Source organism: Sardina pilchardus, chromosome 4 (genome assembly GCF_963854185.1).
Source record: "Sardina pilchardus chromosome 4, fSarPil1.1, whole genome shotgun sequence".
Lineage (NCBI taxonomy): Eukaryota > Metazoa > Chordata > Actinopteri > Clupeiformes > Clupeidae > Sardina > Sardina pilchardus.
Window position 1 is genome coordinate 16,378,946 of NC_084997.1, and position 16,402 is coordinate 16,395,347.

The 16,402-nt window shown below is 41.0% G+C and overlaps 1 protein-coding gene across 1 annotated transcript; it reads right to left on the reverse strand.

Moving 5' to 3' along the window:
* Positions 1-424: 424 nt before the first annotated feature.
* Positions 425-16,332, reverse strand: arl5a (ADP-ribosylation factor-like 5A). Its single transcript, XM_062534368.1, has 6 exons — positions 15,881-16,332; positions 6,966-7,026; positions 4,185-4,332; positions 2,871-2,954; positions 2,163-2,314; positions 425-1,167 (listed from the first exon to the last, which is right to left on the reverse strand). Exons 1-6 carry the CDS (start codon positions 15,924-15,926, stop codon positions 1,119-1,121), a joined length of 540 nt encoding a protein of 179 aa, XP_062390352.1. The 5' UTR covers positions 15,927-16,332; the 3' UTR covers positions 425-1,118.
* Positions 16,333-16,402: the final 70 nt, after the last annotated feature.

The window sequence follows — 16,402 nt, forward strand, 5'->3', positions numbered from 1 at the left end:
TAAATATGAACACCAGACTGAACACATCTGAACAGGAAACCACAGTTGAGAAGCTGTTCAGACTTCCTGTTCTGTCCTTTAGTCAGGAATTTAAAGCAATGTCAATAACAAAGTAAAAACACTGCCCTCTTCAGGGCTGATGATGTATCACCGTTTACTTGGGATTGGTCAACAGTGAGAGCGCTGTAATTCTATTATACTCCCAAATGATGTACCGTGTAATCAAAGCCCACACACACTGGTTAAGCAAGAACTTTAAGTTTCTCAAATGGTTTTGGAGGAGTCTCAGGCAGCCTATTGTATGCACTTGGTTTAACAGCCTGGGAGAAAACAACAATAGAAAAATTACACAAGACAACGTACAAAAGGCAGTGCTCTGTATATTGTACATAAAATATGTAATAAACTACAACGACAGCGGTGATGACAGATAAAAACACTTTATTTCACTGTATTTTTTACATGAGCAGAGAGAAGGACTTTTTCCCCTCTTCGCTCTGAGCTTGTCTCTTCAGCCCTCAATGCCTAAAGGCTCTGATGCAGGCACAAGGTTAATGCAAATACTGGACTGCACACACAGGGCAACAAGATCTCCAGCAGGCTGGCAGTACTGCAAGGCCACTCCAGACAGGCATGTACGCTCATCCGGGTCTCAGTCGTCTCCAAAGCTCTCTTCTCTGCATCTACGGTTTGATCCATTCTCATTCTCATCTTTTTTTTCTCATCTCTCCCCCTCCTCCTTTCTTAATGACAGGGTAAAACCGTGCAGGAAAAACAAAACAAATGAAATCAAGACCAAAAAAAAACAAAAACAAAAAAAAAATTCAAAACAAAACACAGGGGTTTGGGGTTGGTGTGAATTCATTGATCCTGAAAGTCTAGAGTCTGGGACTTGTTTTTGTTTTAGTTTTTTTTGTTTTTTGTTTGTTGTTGTTGCTGCATGTGGTGTTGTGGTTGTTCACAGTTCTTAATCTGAGCAGTGATCTGTAAATAAATAAAACCATGAGTCCTGGTGACGTCACTGTGTCACCTTCACAGTGAGCTGAGCAGCAGCCGGCCCCCCGTCGTCACGCCTGCACATCAGAGAGTAAACCCACTGCACACTAAGGGGTCAGAGGTCATCTCACTCGCAGCCGTGACATCATCCACTCCAGGCCCTGGCATAACCTGCAGGGCGGGCGAAAAAGAAAGAACAAGGTCAGGGCAATTCAGCCATCTGTGGGGTGTCCTACAAAGCTCGATTAGTGGGTTAGCGAGGTATGTTGCGCTCAAAGTCAGGGTATGCCATCATACGAAAGTGGATCTGTTTTATCGTTGCTGTAGTTACCATGGTGTCTTATGCGGCCAACCAAACCTGGTCAGGAGCAGGTTATGTGCTAAGTGCTAAGCTCAAATCGTGAAAAACTACCGCCCTCTGACCAATCCTACTGACTACTGACCAATCAATTATCTTGAAAAAAGTTCTCTCACATGTGAGATTCTGTCATATCTTACAGGTGCAGCTGCCGCTTCTGCAAACAATTTTGATCTCGTAGGAGCATTTAACAGTGTAACGCCTGCAAATGTTCCACTACAATGCAAGTGAATACCATCAAATATTTGATGACCATCGATCTTTTGATGTTAGACACTAAAAATGACCACCCTAGATTCCGTTATCGCTCATAAATGCGAAAGTAGTCGTAATATAGGCGGCCTTGTGCATCTCTGTTTTTCACGATTGGCCAACATCACCTCAACACTGAGAACGCGCACAGATCTGAGCAGAAAGCCTAGTTTGAGAAATTTATCACATACTGTAACTGCTATCGTAGGATCACTTAACTTAGTAACCGGAGTTAAAGGCTTTGTGTAGCCTCGATATGTCTAGATAGCCTAGATATGTCTAACTTGCTTATCTGTACAAAAACAAATAAAAATCAATAGAATTTCCAGCTGCAAATGAAGCAGCTATGCCTCGGTATTCTCCATACCAGTTTCACATTCTAAAGTTAGACAGTCCCAAATAGTATTCTACATTCACTCCAATCAGGTCACGGGGGTTCAGTCCAATTTTAAATAAACAGGAAGGCACAGCAAACATCATAGTGATTCTCTCTGTAACAAGCGACCCAGTGTCTACTCCTCCCTCCCCTGGGGCATGGCAGTGCAGCGGATCGTACCCTTCGCCAGTGAGAGCGCAGCAGGCCTGGATGTGCCACTGGTGGTCCTTCACCGAGGTGAGCTGCAGGCTCTGAGAGATCTCCGCCACGGTCATGCAACCCTTCACGTCTTGTTTGTTGGCAAAGATCAACAAGCCGGCCTTCTTCAGGTCCTGAGGGGCAAAGGGGGGTGGGGGGGGGGGGGGGGGGGGGTGAAATATGAGTGAGCATATTTGTGAACATATTTTTCAAATGCAAACATGACAATCACATCACACAATTAGTTATATATGTTTGTATTGATCTGGTCCATACAGGGAGAAACTACATCTTTTTCGAATTTGCCACCATGGTATGTGGTACCATGCTATTTGTAACAATGTACTTCATAGTCTGATTGGGCTTTGGTTCAGCTTTGTAACTAGAGTGCCTACTAAAAAAAATTCTATTGACAGGGGAAAAAAATGTGGTTTAATGTTGAACTCAAAACAAGAAGGCTGGAAGGAACTGAAAATACACTCAACTGAGACAACAAACAGTTTCTTCCGAACACCCTACTTTGCTGTGCCAGAAATGTAACTTTGTAAAAGTTGGTGCCATTAAACAATACATTATAGCATTATCAAGTAGATGTAAAACTAAACTGTTAAAATTATCTGCATAAACACAAGGATTAAGACACGACACACTGCTGTCGATCTGTATTGCACTTTGAAGCGCCCCACTTACTTCATGTGCAAGCATTCTGTACAGCTCCTCTCTGGTCACGGAGATCCTCTCTCTGTCTGTGCTGTCAACCACCACGATCACAAACTATGAAAAGATAACAGAGCAACAGGTTGCGTGAGAGGATTACACAGAACAAAGGCGTATGCTTTTCAGTACGCCGAGCGACAACAACTGGAACGTCAGCAAAGCATATTCTCAATGAATCATGACCACTCATTGCTATAGCAGCGGCCGAAGGCGGAATGGCTGGGTGCATCACTAAGGGAACCCTCCCCGTTTCTGAGCAACAGTGCTGAAGATCACCTGGAGACGGGATGGTTGGTGTTGGTAAACACACAGCAGCATGTGTACTGTAATGCCAGTCTAATGGCTGTTCCAGTCTGTAACTTTCACATACAGTCTGCAACTGTAGATGAACTACGTGCACGAAAGGCTCCCTTGTGCGTGTATCAGCACGTTACAATAAAAAAGGATTTATGTTTTTATTATTCAGTGTCTACACAGTCCCGGTTGGGTGTTGCACTAGGGAATTCGCTTGTTACGACAAAGGAAGAATTATGTGTGCCTTAAAATAGTTAATATTGGGCAAACAAGTCAATATTTAGAGACGGAGTGAAGGTATAACACAAGTTAACGCTCCATTGGAAATAAATAGGCGTACAGGAAAAGCCTTTCTAGCACCTAATCTATTGTCTTCATACACGACTGCAAACATGGGGACAAACAGGATAACATCCTGTAAGGTGTCACGAAATACAGAATGAATTAACTTGGTGGAGAAAGCTCCACTCTGTTTCCCACTGGGGAGGTCTTTGCATCTGTCTCCTTCATTATTTCTGCATATCAGGATGTTATCCCTTACATAAGTCCTTATGTGAAATCCATGAAGTAGTTTTAATACTATCCTGTAGTGAGAATGAACATCATTTATTAGGTACTAAGGTCATGGGGTAGACGGAGTAACAAAATCAGGTTCACTAAAATTCTGGATTTTGGCTCTCGGATTATAATAAGCCTAGCCTATTGTCGTGTCTACAGGTAATAGATGAGTGATGAAATGTTGTCTTATTTTGAGAAAAACAATTACAGACTTGAAATACTCCATATACAATCTAATCTACTTCGAATTAAAATACTGCCCATGTCTGCTCACAAGTAAGGCACAGGTGCAGGTGCTAACATAATATAGCATTGTGACTGGTAAATGAGTGTGTGCTGGTTAGTTCAAACTGCAGGACGTAAACATAAAACTTCCTTTTATATGTGTTTATATGAAGTTCTCCATACATGTGAGTGTGCTTAGCGAGGTCTCACCTCTGTGTTTGTGTAGTAAGTGTTCCATGACGAGCGCAGGGACTCCTGCCCTCCAATGTCCCACATGAGGAAATGGGTGTTGTTGACCACTATCTCTTCCACATTGCTGCCTATTGTCGGCGAGGTGTGCACAACCTCGTTCATTGAGCTGTGGAAATGAGAGCAAATATATACAGTTAGCAACCGTCCAGCATTGGGCAACAAGATGCACGGCCCTAATTTAAATAGCGGGCAAAGTCTGTTAAAAAAAGTGCAATTTCATGCATGCATATCATGTGGCATGTTAGAGTCAACGGCGTTTGCATTTAAAGAGGAACCATGCAGGTTTGGCGATTTCTTCGCTGTTTTCCGCTTGCAGGTTTCTCTACAGAGCTTCCCCTACAGCTTAAGCGTGTACATTTTACAACACTCCTCGATCGGTTAGTCTGCCTTTTCATGCGCATGATCGCAAGGCTGGAGACTGCATTTTGAGTAGTTATTAAATTCGCTTTAGTTAGGCTTTGCACTTAAGTGTGTAGGCCCTCAGTGTGTGTTCAATACGAGGATTTTTTTCCATTATTTTTGTTGACTATAATCCATTCCATTTAGTCTTCCTGTTTATACAGATGAGAAACTAAAAGGTCATGTGTGTCCTACTTAAGTCTAAAACCACCAAGCTACCTACCAACCAAAAAAACAAAAACATGCACACCCTTCTTGTAATCAACACCCACTGCTCCGATGGCACTGATAAATGTGTGAACTTGTAAAACTGACGTCTCTGACAACATTGAAGATTTTTTTCTGTCTATTTTTGCAATTTGCAGGGTGTTCCGACTCAAACACCAAGCCTGGCCATGTGTCTGTTCTGCACACCATATCATAACTTGAGTATCATAAACAAAGTCAAAATACCAAAACAAAAGAAGTAAAAATAACCATATTTTTGAGACATGAGACACTAACAGTTACCAAATGTAACCGTTGCAGGTATATTACATTTACCGTTATCCTTTCATTTTACACTGAATTAACACAATGTAGGAAATCCCCTTTTCAGCCAGTTTAAATGCACCATGTTCCCATTCAGGAGGTGCCAAATTTGGTCTCAAATCGCTGAAAAAACATTACTGGAATATCAGGCGGTCTGGGCACTTTGACAATCTAAGACACTCATTTTGGATTTGAAGCCATTATTCTATGGTAAAAAAAATATATAAAAATGTAAGAAAATGAAATGGTAAATTATATATAAAACATATTTTACACTCCTCATTTTTATGACACTTTATGGCTACTACCAAACACTATGTCCACATCATAAGTAACAAAACATTTCCTATGCATTCATTCTAAATGAGCAGAAGAAAACATGCGTCCTTCCTGTCCCCACTTTTATGTCAAAACTCTCAGGGATACACAAAAATTTAGCAAAATAAGCAACATCAAGGACGCAAAGACCCACCTTGCTAGAATACATCAGTGTCAAACGGCCTTTGATTAGATTTAGTATTTGAACCGTTTGCTCAATTTAACATCCCCCCTGTGTTGTAACCATGATATGTCAACACCATCATCATATTCTTAGAAGATAGATTCTCTAAGCAGCAAGCATCAATAGTAAACACAAAACAATTAGGTTACCATTCTGTTGATATTGATACATAGTAGCAGATAGGCCATCTTGGAACAGTTATTGACAACAGACTGAAATTTGATGCAGCTGTCTGTAAAAAGGATCAGCAATGTTTGTAATCCTTTTAGTGTAATGGATTTAATGTAGATGTCCCTTATTTCTCAACTCTTTTATCCAGTCGGCAAATATCAAGGACAAAAATCACCTATGCTATATCGTGGTCTCTAGACTGCACAGAACACCCTTGTCGACTCTCAAAGGCCTGGCATTGTCTACCAAAACTCTGTTGTTCATGAGGATTCCTCTCCACTGCGGTCCTTGTCTTTTATGTGTATAGCAAATAGAGGCGGGTCCTTTATTTTTTTTTAAGGGCACTTTCATACCTGGCTAGTTGAATCGAAACGTGGAACATTTACCCCAAAGATCGGTTTGATTAGGTATATGTGAAAGCAACAATCACTTTCTGTCTCGGAACAAAACAAATGGACTGAGATCACCTGGAAGAGGAGGTCTCGACTTGTTGCCAATCAAACTCTAGAGCGGTTTGTTTTTTGGATTTGGAACAAAATAGGTATGAAAGCGACTTTAAATAGATGTTGATGGGACATGGCAATGGACAGATGAAGGGGTCATGCCGATTGGCTATTGATTATATGGCCGATCAGGGGTGCCTTGAAACAGTGTGTGGGGGGTGAACCCCACACACGCCTTCAGGCCTGTGGGCGAACATGATTGGTTACCCTCTCTGTGACCTACAGATACTGCAATGGCCTGAGTGGTGTCATTCTGAACAGTGCTGTATGGTTGTCTTATCTCATGCACCTCACTGCAAACCAAATTTACCGTCTGGGATAATAAATAACTAAACTGAGCTACTCCATCAATTCCAAATTATTTGCTGTGTTGACCATCGATACTGTCAGACCATCAGATTAATTCACAAGTTGGATGGTTGCATCAGATCATCTCTCTCTAGATGGTAAATATGAACATGTGGTTTAATTCATCACAGTATAAAGTTTATTTCCTCCAACTCTCTGTTGTGTTCTTTGTCATACGTCTCAGGAAAGACTGTTTAAATGATTTCCTTTAGCTCACCCTTGCCTTGCTCTACCATTTCCCTTATTACCAAAGGTGGTCAAACAGGAAGTCGGGTCGGTACTTACAACTGATAAAGAATGGTCGTCTTCCCTGCATTGTCCAGGCCTACAATGATGACCTTGTGCTCTGAAACACATAATGAAGGAAACACAATGTGAAGAGCCATTTTTGCACCATGCCTATCAAAAAAAGATCTTCCACAATATGAGGAGCCATTTCGCAAGACCTGATGTAACTACCATGCCGATTAAAAACAGATCTTCCACAATGTGGTATTTTCAATCAACAGTGATGATTAAAGCTTTCCTGTGGTGATGGAGGTTTATATTAAGACTTTGTTATAAAGCTTTGAATTTAATGAGACCAACTGACTATTTTACCATAAAAGGAAGTAACAAAGAACTGTCGCCTCCTCCATTTGGGTTTATCTTGATTTTCAGGCAAATACATATAGATTATATTGTAAAAGACTATCTAGACAGTGAAAGTCTTTATTGTCTGGACCCTGAGCCCTTTGTTCTTGCTGAAACACTGTGGACATTGTTAGCCCCTTTGCAGCCCCGGTGATGAATCATCTTCAAAAGGGACCCCTATCTCACACAGCCTGCCACCGTAATGGGTATAAATCAGGACCCACACAGGCACACAACACAACATGAGCTGGACTTGGCACCGCCAAGACCTCACAGTTTGTCCAGAGAGACTATGGTTACCCTCACGGACTTGAGCTAATCTCTGACGAATGAGTCACATTCATGATTCCACAACCACACTCTTTTCAGCAGAAAAGCATGAGAACGGTGCAGGTTAATATGATGTTAAAGTATGGAATATGTTACTGTTTTGGGTAGACGTAGCAAAGGTTTGTCTTAAATTAGCCTTTTAATTCACAAACAATTTAACTGGTAGTGTGTAAATCTGAAATGCTGTAATGAATTGGGTTAAAAAAATGAGTGTCTTATAAGATTTCAGAGCTCCTTTAGTTTGCCTTCCATTATTTCTGACACAGCTGATTGAGGACTGAAACTTGGTAGCCAACTCACTCAACTAGTCCAGATGCAAACATCCCACGGAGTTGGCTGAAAGAAAACCGGATGTTCATATAATCTACTTAAAACTCAAAACCACACCCAAATCCAAGTCTTTCCCTTGAATCGGTACTATCGGAACAATTTTTCTTGCATAACCAGTCTTCAGACAATGCACGTGTTCCACACATACCAAAACGCATATATATAAACCCATCAAGACCAAAACAGCCTCCCTCTGACCTAGTTTACAAGCTGTCAAAGACCTAGCCATAAAGACACAACACAAAGAAACTGAAATATCGGCGTGCAACAAAGTGGCAAAAGTGATATTGGCAGGGCAAACTTTGAAGCCTCTCCGGTGAGCTCATTTGTTTTCCCGGCCATTCTTCTGCTGTTACATTCAGATGTGGGTGACTCATGATGCACTCAATCCAAGGTCAAGTCCCAAGACCTGGTTTCCTCTCGCTGCTTTTATGTCAAAAAAAAAAAAAAAAACGAAACATTAAAGGGAGTAGCCTATTATTTGCTGCTAACGTGTGGTATTTCCGTTTCAGCCTATTCGACATCTGACAATTTTCTGTGGTGATTTACCACAGCTTAGAACCAGACAAGCCTCAACCAACTTAGAACACGCCTCAATAGAGCATATGCCGCAGAAGGCGCTTTACCCAGCGCATGTATTTCCGGTGGGGTGTCAGCGGTGTTGTGACGGCGTCTTTTATTACATTGTGCTCCTTTCCTGTTAACTCACAGGGCAACTCTATTCAACTCTGTGACGCGCGCATTAAATCCTTTAGCATCATAACGTGTTCATTCACTATGTGCAACACCCAGCCGGGTCTGTGTAAACGGGTTACACTTAAAACAATAGCCACTACAGCATAGCTGATATTCCACCAGGAATGTGGATATGTATTATGTACACTGTAGACGAACCTGTAGCATGCCACACGACACGTACATGAAAGAAAGGCCTCAAGGAAGAAGACAAAGGCTGGCAGAAGAGAACACACTGAAGCAGAACTTGAAAAGAGAACCAATTCTACCACCATCATTTCAAAACTGTGGGATCTCAGACTGAACACTCAAGTAAATAATGTTGCCCTACAAAGTAAAAAGGCAGTAACTGCATTTTTGGTTGGTAAATGAGTCATTATAATTTTCTTGACATTCATATGAACATACGGGTTGATATAGAAAAATAAGCTAATGTAAAGTAACAAAACTGCCATGTGTCCAATAATCCACCTACAACTACTTAGGCTGGACTATCATTTCTCAGGTCATTTTTCTCACTTCTGGACTCTGCGTAGTTACTGCCTTTTGGCTTTGTAGGGCAGAATTGATCATCAGGCTCCCACGTGATCTAAAATACAATATATTTATTTTGTTATCAATGATTAGGGTATAACCTATGATGTGTGTAGCCTACCATATTCTTTGACTTTGTCAGAGCAGAAACAGCTATGCTTTTTCCAAGGTGTAACACTATTGGCGAACAACATTTTAAACAGGAAGCCATAGTTATGGGCTAACAATAACAGGCTTCAGAATGAGTAAGTCTGACTGGCTTCCTGTCAACAATGGCAACATGATCCAAATCAACTCAGGTGCAAGCTGCCTGCTGCTCAAAATATTTGATGATGTCTGATCTAGTTTCATGATGCTCATCAGCTGAGGGAAAAGGAAGAATATGATAATTCTTTCCTTTACAACTTCTCAAAAGTCCTCTGAAGACACCTTTTACAAGAAACACCTGTCCATTTGTTTTCAGCTTTCAGAATGCATCTTAATGACAGGCTATGTGTTGTCATCAAACAGAAATGATGTTCTGTAATCCTTATTATACACACTCTTACTCTCACTTACGGGCACACACAATAGACTCAGACTCCCTGACGGCTTGTCTTGTACCTTGGAAATAATCTGCTGGCTGTCCAGGGTCTGAGTGAGGCCTTTTCCACAGGGAGAGAAAATATAATGCTTGATTTTAAAGTAAAAAGGTAAACCTTATCACTGCCTTCCTGCAGCTCGTGGCATTTGACTTACATAACACTAAAAAGGTACAGTTCAGACAAGTGCAGACAAGAAATGTGAACACTTTTTCAGCCCGCACGCCTCTGACTGGGAACACTCGCAGATTTTTGATCTTGTCTTTCTGGGCTAAACAATAACATCTCCAAGACGTGGTGCATTCAGCGTTCCCATTTAGAACACTGAAATGATAGCCTACTTGTGGGTTGACCACAATGAATGTTCTTGAACACACAGGGTGGAAAAGCTGGGCATAACGCCACAGCAGACCTATGATTGACTATAGTAGTCAAAAAAGATTCATTTGGCTTTTACCATTTACACTGTGTCAGTCACTAAGATAAAAGTACATAAAAGGAACAACTGTCACCGTAAAAAACATCTTCAATCATTAAACACTAGAACATGACGCTGGAAAGCCAAGCCTGTACTACCCAGTCCTGAATGGGAGGCTTTTGGGAAAGGAACTCCTCAAGAACAAAATGGCGTTACTCAAGAGACATGCATCCTACCAATAATCTCATGACCTGTTTATTTGAAATAGCCTGAATCAAAATGGCTATCACAGGCCACAGCAAAAATAACTATTTGTAGATGGGGGGTCATTCAATGAGAAAATACATTTCTTTTGTGGAGAATCAAACGAGGCCTGAAATACAATGACCAGATTTGGGCAGGACCCATCTACTGCAACTTTGTTTCCACTGTGAGCTAAAAAGCCCACAATAACAAAGCTCTGAAAACCTCAGGCCCTTTCTTGCACATGCATTGTCTTCAATTTCTGTGCAATGCAAGTTTCCTTGCGAAGTGCTGGCAGAGGTGTGATATAGTGATGGTGCTGATAAAGACTGTAATCTTTTTTTTCATCATAACCTGCCTGTGCGCTGGAGACATCCATTTCCCTAAACCAGCCATCTGGCAACACATTGTATAAATGGAGGGGTCCAAAACGAGAACAGAAAGCTGCTTACTTTGAGCAATGTGATATGTCACAGATGAAGGAAAAAATACTAGGCTAATATTAAGCAACTTTATTAATAACTTTGGAAATAACAAATAAGTAATTTGACAGCCAACACTAATATGTTTTGAAGTTCAATACAATCTACATAGTCAAATATCTATGGACTCTGTTCTGTTATGTTAAATCTGGCTTGGTTTTTTTCATAATTAACAGCTCAATAAAATCATGATGTACTTTCTAGATTTTTAGTGTTACTAAATGTCTTGGGAATTTCATAGGCAGCTAGCACAGATCTATGTGTTCTTGAGAGACAATCCATACTAGTTAAAGTAATTCTGGATTGACGTTGGATAAGACTAGTATGCTGTGGACATGCTCTGCCTGAAGTATGTTTGAAACAAAAAGTACTACACCAACGTAAGATAAGTAACCACTTGTGAGATTTCCTTCCAATTCAACCAACTTAAAAAACGCATCCCTAACTTTTTTTTTTGTTACCATCATTCACTCTAAACTGAAATTGAATTTCTAAATTGAAAAAGACGAATTCAAACATGTTTCGACAGTAGAAGCAAGATATGCCTATATCTCATTTCTGAGATATAGGCATATATTGCTGGCCTTTTTATGCCTTTAATGCAACAGGATGGTGAAGAATGACAGGAAGTGAAAGGGAGAGAGAGTAGGGATGGAATCCGGAAAGGACCACGGGGCGGGAATCGAACCCAGGCAGCCGCTGTATCATGATGCAGGTGCCCCAGCCAGCCGCGTCACAGCTGGGGCCTGAGTTTGTAATTTGATATGAACACCAGGCATTTCTACTATATTAGGACTGCAGAGTAACAAAGGTCATTTATGTCATTTATGTGTGAACAAGGTCACCTGACATTTTAACACAAAGAGCTACATTTGGGTACAGGATGTATGCTTGATGCTGTTTTTTTTTGTTTTTTTTAAACTTCAAATTGATGGCTGACCTCCAAGTTAAACGACCAGCTACAAGATGGGAGACGCCAGTCACTGAAGCTTGAATTGGTGATGTTACACATAGTACAGCAATACTGAAGGGCTACTGATGTATTACTCTTTCATTTCATAATTTGAGTTATTCAGCCTACGCTAGCCTTCTTATCTTTTTTTTTTTTTTTTAGAAAGGGTCTGAAAAGAAAAACCCAAGCAAGTACAGTTAAGTGTGACAGGACATTGCATGCCCTCTGATTTTAAATTAGCCGTCTCTCTTCACTTCTCAAGTCAGGAGTTATTTAGGCCTTCATAGACAAATTTGATTACATTTGCACTTGTGCTTCCTCAGGCTCTTAACCACTGTCTGCTAAGGAAAAGTCACTATTGGCACAAATTCACTCCCTCTCAAGTATGGAAGGAGTACTAGAACAAGTTTCCAGGCCTTCTGTATCCTTATAATTAGGACAGTCAAAAGCTACAGCAAACCGGAATTTTAGAGCCAATGGATAGCTGGTCCTGCTGTGTATGTAGGACCCATGGCATGTATAATTGATAGAGGATCTGTCACCAGGGACGCACCGATATATCAGCCAAACATACTGTAGGTATCGGCCTTGTTAAGTGCAATCACTATCTGCATTTACCAATGGCAGTGGAGCCTGATGTTTCTCTGTTATGTTGCATCCATTTTGCTAAATGACGTGGTATGCGCAGACTGGTACATTCAGACATAGTGCTATGAAGAGCTGAATGACTTCATGATAGCTCAGTTGTCGGCATCAGCCAAATTGATTTTAAACATCAATATCGGCCCAGAATTTCACAATTGATGCCTCCCTGTCAATCACATGAACAATATGGCCCACAAATAACAGTACAGATGAAAGAGATGTACACAAAAGAGAGTGCCGAGGCCTGCTCAAGCCTATAGGACTAACCTGCCAGACTATGTCAGCCCACACCATTGTCTTGTTGTTACAGAAAAAAGAACACCATAATAGGAGAGTACAAGAGGAGTAAACAGGTCTAAATAATGACATTTATTTATTAACAGATTAATGGCTTTATTATTATTATTAGAGATGCACCGATTGCAATTTTTTGGCCGATTCCGATTTCCGATTTTTCATAGAATTTGACCTGCCGATACCGATTTTAGCCGATTCCGATTTGCATCTTCTAACCACTTTACAGCACACAAAATTATTTAGAGTTATTTTCTATCCTTTCTTTAATACAACATGTTAATATAGAAATGTAATCAACTTATCAATGGCTGGTAAAAAAAATGTGAATAGACAGATTCTTCTTCAAGTCTTCTTCAGCTGCAGTAGGCTATTCCCAGTGTGGGACATTCATTTCACACACTACTAATAGAAATGCACTGTAGGACTACTATTTTTTTCTTCTCACATACAATATCCAACTGTAAATATCTTCAGACTACTGTGTATAACTGGAAAGTTTGGTATAGGTGCTACATAGGCTGAGATGTTGGAAAATTACAAAAACTGATTTTGAGATAACAGCCTTGAAACACAGCCAATGGCATGCATACTCAGTCTACTACACTCTTCTTTGAACTTTCGCGATTGCTTGCGGATACAAAGGAAGTGTCCATATTTGGATGGCATAACGTCATGCAGGAGAAACACAGCTTTCCAACGACACCACACATGATATGTTTTGTATCACGGTCGCGATAGTGTAGGCCTATGACATGTTAGAATGCTTACTTTTGGCGAATTTAGAAGAAACATACAGGCGTGAGTAGACAAAAGGTAATGAAATAAACCTCTAAATGTGTAAATCGGACTTTGTTGTTGTGTTAGTGTGAAAGAATACATGCTAAGGTGGCAAACTGAAGCAAAACGATGTTTATTCCTGCCGTGGCTATGTTGCTGCTTGTTGACAGCGCTTGTGGTTCAGCTGTGAGCACGCAATTAGCGGCAAAGACGGGCTGTGATGTGCGCTGTTTACGTAACCTAGTGACAGCTTAGTAAATTCCACGCAATATGGCAAAGCACAGCGTTCGCTGCATAGAAAAACTCAGCATTAGCGCTTTATCCAGCCCTGAGTGTTAGCCTTTGCTAGCTTCATCAAACTTTGCTAACTCAGCTGTGTGATGTTGTTACAAGTAGGTGCGAGTGCATTTGACCGGCATAAAATCGGCATGTCTCAGACTGACCGGCCGGTCGCCGGTCGTGGCCGATCACGTGAAAATCGGCCGATTCTGATCGGCGGCCGAGCGATCGGTGCATCTCTAATTATTATCCTTATTTCTACTCCAACTTATTTTACACTTTCCAAGAATCTGAGAGAAAATGTGACAGACAACTTAAATGGACAAACTGACAGCTTAAATGGTTATCTTTCTGCCAACGGGTGCTGGATCAGTTCTCCATTTCCACTGACTACTATGTGTGGAATGCTGCATACACCCAGATTCATAAATCTGATTATTTTTTTTGTACGAGTAAACTTCTTTCCAGGTTTTGTCTGTGCGCAAGATTTTAAGTGTTTCACACAAGCCTCTGTTCTCTATTTCCACTAGCTGCTATACTATGCAATGATTGTGCACCATCCCTCATGTATCCAATCCAAGAATGTTAACTTGATAGTACCTACTAGCCTCCTCAGACAGACAGATGAACAACCACAGCCACAGGAACACACCACGAAAATGTTAGCTTAGGAAAGACTAATGCAGCATGAAGGCCAGTTGCCACTAATATAAAGGTGATGCTCCTGGCCAGTGCAGTAACTAGGCCTACCCCTTATCCCTCTCCAGTGGTTCTCAACAGGGAAGGGCCAACAAAGGGGCTCGGGAGACTGCAAAGGGGGGGCTTTAGGTTACAGTACATTATATTAGACATGATGCTAAATTATCAATTGATCCAAACATCTTTGTGGAATGCTTTTTAAGAACTGATTTCAAGTTGGGCTATGTTAGAATGTGTCATGAAACATATGACAAATGGAAATCAAGGATGCAACTTGAGATATTTGATTCGATTAGTGGGATGGCAAAAGTTGTTTTGACACAGTTTTTTTTTTTTTTTTTTTAAATGAAATTAGAAGGAATAGCTAGGCTTGATGACATGGACTAATATAATAAAGGGAAGCTTTACCATATGAACAATTTTACAGACAACAATGATTCAGATGGCTGATAAAACTTCAGTCAACCTACAAACGTTACCCCTATTCCTTGTGTTTACAGAACACGTTAAACGTAAAACCAAGTGTTTCAATTATCGTTCGTTATTAAGGCGTTGTCCATGATAATAAAACGATTTTGTATCGCTTTGAGAAGTGAATGTTTGATAGGTCCAGTTATCATTCGTTGCAACCGCGTTTATGACTATTGTCTGCGTTTAGCTTTCTGAAAACGTTGAAGTTAGTTGGAAAGCAGCTGACCATCGCTACCAAATAAAACGTCTAACTTATTAATGTAACTTACGTCTGCCAAGCTGCCTGCCTATCACGAGGTTGTAAGAACGTCCCTCTAGTCATTTAATGGTAAAACATCGCAGACGAGGCCAGACGTTTGAATGCTTTGGTGTTTGGCTTATTGAACATTCAGAAGTTAATGTTTTACATCTGGAAACAACTGCTGTATGCAGGCTTTCTGAAAGCGTAACCGTGTCCAGTACGCTTTTACAAGGAGCTTTGCTAACCAGTTGTGTTAGCACTGTGCCGCGAAAATGTTAGAAAAACAACACACTATTACTGGAGAATGTAACCCGCTGTATGCATTAAGTTATAATAATAACACGATTTATCTTACATGCCAAAGTATTATAGTTGGCACTTGTGGTCCCATCACTGCAAATACGAGAGTTCGTGGTTCTAAGCTAACTGTACACTGCTAACTACCTTACGGCCACCATAATAACGTTACAGCTTGCCAATTAGCCAGCCAGCTAACAAACTGTGTGTAAATATAAGCCACTCCACCGCCGTTTACTGTTAATGACATGCTTACCTTGGTGATTAAACAGCCTCCATAACTTCGTAAAAAGAATTCCCATTGCAGACCAAGGGCCTTCAGAGGCAGCCACAAATTCGAGACTTTGAAAACAATCTGCTGGCTCGTTGGTTAGCCCAAGCTAGCAAGCAAGCTACCAAGAACTGCTGGAATAGCGAGCGTTGAATACTTCAGTTTCCATTAAAGCAAGGTCTTTGCCACGATTTCTCATTGATTATACGAGGAGTTAACGATATATCGACATTTTTGGAGACATCCTCATACGTGTAGGTACACTGCGATAGCCTTACTACCCAGCATCATACACATCTAAATATTAGCCGAGATCTGGCGAGAAAGGGATCAGGCCTGGTGTTCGGGTTTGCGGATCCAGAGTAAACGCTGTCGATGAGGGCACAGCTGTGGCTATGCAGCAGCTCAACCAGTGCTGACACATGGGGCCCGCAAACTGAATACGTGTGACGTATGACTGCGATTGACGCTCACCTCGTAATCGTTCGCATTCACGCATTGTTCACA

Bases quoted from the DNA above. Each gene is read 5' to 3' on its own strand.
- arl5a (XM_062534368.1), bottom strand. From the start codon at position 15,926: ATGGGAATTCTTTTTACGAAGTTATGGAGGCTGTTTAATCACCAAG. The intron at 4,333-6,965 runs GTAAGTACCGAC...TCATTTCCACAG, and splicing joins ACGACCATTCTTTATCAGTT to CTCAATGAACGAGGTTGTGC. The intron at 1,168-2,162 runs GTACGATCCGCT...CCCGCCCTGCAG, and splicing joins TGCGCTCTCACTGGCGAAGG to GTTATGCCAGGGCCTGGAGT.